Genomic DNA, 6,332 nt, shown 5'->3' with positions numbered 1-6,332 from the left:
CTCGTCAGACAAATTTCATAAAAATCTATAATTTCATTTAATTAATGTTTTTGTATAACAAACCATTTTTTTCTACACTACGATAATATTTTAAAGTTGATGGGCGTTATACTCTTTTCGCTCACTAAATAAAGTTGTTAAGAAATATCTATCTCAAGAGAGGGAAATAATAGGGATAACTTTGTATGAATTTTACCCGAACGAAGAAAGAAGACTAGACGATAATTATGTACATGTAATTACAGTGAATCACATTTTGCAACGTCTAGTAAACTTCCATCCGAGGCAAATACTTTATAGAGTGTATAATGGTCCCATGTTATCCTGCACTCTATTCCAGGGCCCGGGTATCTTTCGGAGATTTAGTTTGAGTTAGAAAAGTGGAATGTGATCGATTAGTGTTCGTGGTCTGTCTAACTAACGGCTATCAAGTAATGTTTTACAGTTATAACGTTGCTCTTATTCAACTTTAGAACATACACGATGAGAGACTAAAGATTACGCCACGTGTTATCATCTCGATAACTGATAACATTGGCCGAATCAACGCGCTAGTCTTAAATCTGACACACTTACAAAGGCCGTGACCAAACTGAATCGAAATGTTAAAACTTGCTATATTATTATATTTTGTAAGATTGTGTAATAGTAGTAAAATTCTTGTGGTATTCCCCGTGCCGGAGAAGAGACATGGCGTCCTCAGTGACTCTCTTGTTAAGGCACTTTTGGAAGAAGGACACGAGGTAAGTAGGCTCAAATCTACTAAAAACTTCATCATAGCTCCACATCTTCGGTATGAAGGTTAAGTGAACCAGTGTTGTTTCGGTACAAACACAATACATAACCACTTAGATCTCATGGTTAGCGGTGCATTAGCAATGGTCGATGACTTTAACAATTACACTTATTAGAGGTGGTCTTATTAGGTAATCCAAAAAATAACAAATATATATAACAAGCAAAGTATATGGTCGGTGTTAATAAAACAGCTTTTAGAGGTTGACTGTAAATCTATTTGAAAAAAAATATCTAATGTGACAGCATATTTAAGTGGCACGTGGTATTTAGTATAAATTGGAAGCGCTCTACGTTAGTGGCTTAGTTTTTATTCGTATTTATGAATATATCCAATTGAAATGAACAAATAAAATTGGCTTCTACTCACCGAAAAAGTCGAGAAAAATCCAAATAAAACAAATATGCCGAATTGATAAATACCTTATTTTTTTATAATATTACGGCATCCTGCAATTCGGCAGTCTATATTATGATATAATAAGTTTTTCTGTAATCAGCGATGCATTTTATTCTCTTATGAATATGCCATTTAAGTTAGCCACTAGGCTAATAAATCAGTTAATTTATAACTAGCTAACTACAGCTATATGTTCAAAACATATCTGTGGTCTTAACTCTCTCTGTCGACGCATCTATGCATCGCGCAACGCTATTGGTATATCCTATTGGTCAGCTGATCGGCGATGACGACGATGATGTCAGCGCGAGTAGACCAATAGGGTGACCACGGCAGCGGTCTAGGAGGGATACGGACGACCTTTGTACTTGACCCACTCGAATTCTGCCCTTACCGTGTAAAGCACTAATAAACGAAATTTCTTTAAACGCAATTTTTATTCACCCGTACTCCATTTTGCCACCACAAGAAATAAGAAATATACGCAACACTCTCAATACCATAAATTCGAGAACTTTATAAGATAAAGTCGACTCATTAATTTATACTCATATATACATTTTCATATTAATTAATGAGGAAACAATGTATTCCTTAATTGAAAATACTAAGCCAGTATACATAAATCTTATACCAGAAGACGCAATTCGATTCGGAGAAGCTTTTAGGATATAATACATAGCAGCCAACGTCTGTTTACGGTTAAGCTTGTAAATGAAAATTTAGTTTAAATTCTAAGAATAATAAATATAGTATTTAACCTGGTTTTATAAAAAAGTAAGTTTCTCCAAAGTACAACAAATAACGGGCCCTCGTGCAGTTGAGATAACTCATTAGTACCTGATGACGGCGAAAAATATAAACCTCCGAACAAGAACTTTTTTATTAAATATAAAAAGTTTTTAATTGTGCTGTGCGGCTTCTATCATTTGGCCATCACAGGACTAGGTCAAAGAGGGCACTGAGTAGAAAATAAAACTTTTCATTAGATTTAGACTTAAAATCAAATAAAATATGGCATTATATGTATATAGAAAAGCATTCAAAAGTGATGTGACGAACGAAAAAGATTACCGCTGGTTTTAGCAAGACATAAAAACGAATTTTAATCGGTCATTCCATATGTTATGAATGTCTTTAACATTTGATATTTTAATGCTGTAAATAAAATAAAATGATAGATGAAAGAAAATTTTAATGTTTTGAAAACCGACCACAGCGAGCAGACTAAATCAAAGCCGGATGCGGCCGCACACGGAAAACTCCGATAAAACCCGTGATCTGATATTACTATTCCTACACTATTCTATGCGTACTGTTAACACTGTAATTTTTTTTTCAGTTGACGTATGTGACGAAGTTTCCGCAAAAGAAGAAAGTGCACAACTTGAAATATGTTGACATAAGTTCAAATATCGAATATGACTCAGGTAATTAAAGATGGCGTTACTAACTCAGTACAGACCCTTTCACTTCGTCTTTACTAAATAAAATGTAATCTTACATATTCTCAGTACTATAGCCGTTGGGAAGGGATTTAAAATAGCTCAAGCTTGAACCAAAATGATTATAATACAAGAATGCGAGTCATATCATCACAGTTTATTTGATAATGGCCGCGGACGCCGTGTGTGGCTCGTTGCTCCGTAGCGAATTTAACACTTTCATTTCCTGGAGTAAAATATCCAATGCTCTATGTTGAATGCAGTTGTTTTTTTTCACACCAAAATGAACTGGACATTGATTGAATACTAAAAATTTTAAAAGTAGGACCCGTCTTAATATCTATACTATATTGGAAATGATCACTCATTGCGTTTGAGTGCGAACTTAATTAGTTGGTATTATTTATAGTAATATTATTTTTTTCCAACTAATTTGTATACTCACTATGTGAAAGCTACAGCTCCTAATCTTTGGACTATTGACGCATCAATTCTTATTACATATTGTTCTTGCATCTTGTTAGTATTCTATAAAAGGGGCAAAAAAATAACTTGTTTACTTTTTCGCAACTTGTCTGTTTTATTTCAGAAGACTACTGGCCGAAGCCAGAAAACACAGCTAATAACTCCTTGCACATGGAGAACCTTGGATTGAAATATGCGCAGCGAGCTCTGATGCATCCAAACATGCAGGAGTTGATGATGAATACGACGTGTTCATTCGATCTAATCATAGCTGAATGGTTTTACTCTGGACTACTAGCACCGTAAGATTAAACAATTTTTGTGATTTAAATGAAGTAATAGTCCGTAACTTGTCCCACTGCTGACAAAAATCCTCTTCTCAGAAGATATTGAATTATTCTGTAATTTATTGTTTATACATGCTGAACTTTACCTGACCAACACGGGTGTTTTTAGTCTCGACGTTTTTCTTCACTACCAAATCGAAATTATTTACTAACAAAGCTAAGTACGCAACAACAACTTCCCGTCATTTGAACCTACAACATTAGTTTGAAATCCTAAGTTTGTAGGAAGATAGAATTAACTAATATAATTATTGCGAATTTTTGTTTTAGGTTATCACCACTGTATAAGTGTCCCCTTATCTGGTACTCATCAACAGATAGTTCTTGGAAATCAATTGGCTTAGTCAGCTCAGAAGTGAATAAATTCTCTTTATATAATCCAGGGTTGACAATTATTGAACGAATACATTATATTTGGACGCAGCTTAACCGGATTGTTCAGAATTAGTAGGTGTATATTTTAACTAAAGTCTTTAAATTTGTGTTTCTGTATTTTTATACTTGTTCCTGTATCAAAAATCAAAAAATATTGATAAGTAAAGGTTCTTAAACAAATTTGAAATAATGTTAAATTCCTTAGAAATTTTAAATATCACTGTGAACAATGGCTTGAAGAGCTTTTCGAGGTACAGGAGTCACACACTTCCAACTTCCAGATTCCGGGCTGTTAATGGGAATTTTTCGACAGAAAAAACCCACAAATCAATCAATCACGAATTAAAATTAAGATAAAACATGTTTTGCGTTCATTTTAGTTACCACATCAGCTCCAAAGAGCTCCCAGCTTATGAAAAAAGTTTTCGTGATGCTTTCCATAATCGTGAACGAGTACTACCTAACTATGAAATGGTTGTACATAATAGTTCGTTCCTATTTATTAACTCACATGCTTATCTTGATCAACTATCAGGTTTACCCACAAATGCTAAATATATAGGAGGTCATCATATGGAGGAAGTAGCACAGCCATTGCCAAAGGTAAGGAAAGCCAAAATAAAAGACCTGAGCTGTAATAATTTTCGTATTAAATTTAAAATAAAAATTATTCTTCTAGAATTTGAAAAAAATAATGGATGAATGTAAAGATGGTGTAATCTACGTTGATTTAGAGACAAGGCTATTCAGTCAACATTTGCAAGAATTCATTATGCAAGAGTTAATAGAAGCGTTTGGTCAAATAAAACAAACTGTGATATGGAAGTACGATGAAATCTTAGTCAATTTACCAAAGAATCTGTATACAATGAAGAAACCACCACAGCAAAGCATTCTGAGTAAGATTTTTGATTACAGCCATACAAATTTTAAAAAATGTATGTAGATGGATGTTTGGCTTTAGATAATAATTGTGTAAGTCGTCTCAGCAACTACTCGACTAAAGATTTAAATATAATCTAAATTTTAAAACGCATATATGATGCTTCAGGTCATGCAAATACTGTTGCATTTGTCAACCATGGTGATATGGTATCAATAATTGAAGCTGCACACTATGGTGTGCCTGTAATTGGCATCCCAGTGATGGAAGATCAGATTGCAAACATGGATTCCGTGATAGAAAAAAACTGGGGGGTCAAGATAGATTATAATAATAAATTATCGTGGAAGATTCTAGACGCCATTGATATAATTGAAAGTGATAAAAGGTTTGTCAAAAATCACATAATATTTATGTGAAAATATAGAAGTCTTCAAATATCAAGACTCTTAATGTAATTTAATTTACTATGAATTTCAATTTAATAAATTCTTATATTTTTTCATTGCCTAGCTTTCTAGCGAAGGCGGCAGCAGTAAAATCTATACTTCGATACCGCTTGACATCTCCTCGGAAAGAATTCCAACATTGGATCCAAATGATAATCAACACTCGTGGAGCTCCACATCTACGCTCTTCAAACCCAACTGTCTCGACTTTAGAGAAATACAATATTGACATAATTCTACTACTTATTATGTTGCTTTGGTTCTTTTCAAAAGTGATAAAGGTATTTAAAGTCCATTTTAATAATAATAGTGATGATTTAGATAAGAAGGACTTATGATTTGTATAGTTTTATTGTATTAGATGATAATAAAAAATAAGTTGAGAAAGTGATCACTTATTTAATAACAGTCCCCATTAATTATCTCATTTGTTTTAATTAAGGTGATTCTTGGAAATCGAACATCTGTGTGACCATTAATAACGATTACATTTAAATTGAAACTTATATTGATCGATCTTAAATGGGACACGTGATTATCTTGTGAGATCTACAATATTAAACTGCTACAGCTATTAGAGTAGCTAATAAAAACGATATTCTACAAATAACTCGTTAACCTATATTTTTTCTGGTGTCGTAAACCATTCACTTTGATCAAAAGGTAATTAAAGACGAAAGAAATTAAAACAGTTACAATACTTTCTAAATCATTCGAATGACAAATGTTTTGTAATCGGTATCACAAACACAATCAAAATAATTGATAGTAATTTATTGATTTCTAAACCAATCCAAGTAGTTGCTTCGAGATCACGACGCTTTGAATCGATTGATTAATGGCTGTCTATTTGTGGTCCATCCGAGTCCAGATCAAAGATGTCGATCGCACGTGAACTTGAACTTCCTAGCCAAGGTCTCGGTGATCGTCAACTGACGGAAACAATTGAGATTTATAGATCTGTTCTACGCTTCTTCATACGTTGTGCATAATTGTTTGACATTTATAGATCAAAGGGCGACTAGTATTTATTGGTTCGATCCTAACCGCCACAGCATTTTATCCCCACTCCAATCACAACCTTAACGGTTTTTTTAGTGGAAAAAAGTATTCGGTTATTTTAGTAAAATAAATAAACTATAAATTACTTTTTGTAAAAACAACGTATTTCTG

General features: G+C 33.3%; 1 protein-coding gene across 1 annotated transcript; it reads left to right on the top strand.

Annotated features, from left to right (window-relative positions):
• Positions 1-602: 602 nt before the first annotated feature.
• LOC125064714 (UDP-glucosyltransferase 2-like) lies at positions 603-5,497 on the top strand. The gene is made up of 8 exons (XM_047671898.1): positions 603-743; positions 2,538-2,625; positions 3,230-3,407; positions 3,723-3,899; positions 4,208-4,430; positions 4,507-4,726; positions 4,879-5,098; positions 5,224-5,497. The coding sequence occupies exons 1-8, from the start codon at positions 603-605 to the stop codon at positions 5,495-5,497; spliced, it is 1,521 nt and encodes a 506-aa protein (XP_047527854.1).
• The last annotated feature ends 835 nt before the right edge of the window (positions 5,498-6,332 follow it).

The sequence above is a fragment of the Vanessa atalanta genome, chromosome 6 (genome assembly GCF_905147765.1).
Source record: "Vanessa atalanta chromosome 6, ilVanAtal1.2, whole genome shotgun sequence".
Lineage (NCBI taxonomy): Eukaryota > Metazoa > Arthropoda > Insecta > Lepidoptera > Nymphalidae > Vanessa > Vanessa atalanta.
Note: the sequence above shows the minus strand (reverse complement) of the source record. Positions and strands in the feature narration are given on the sequence as shown.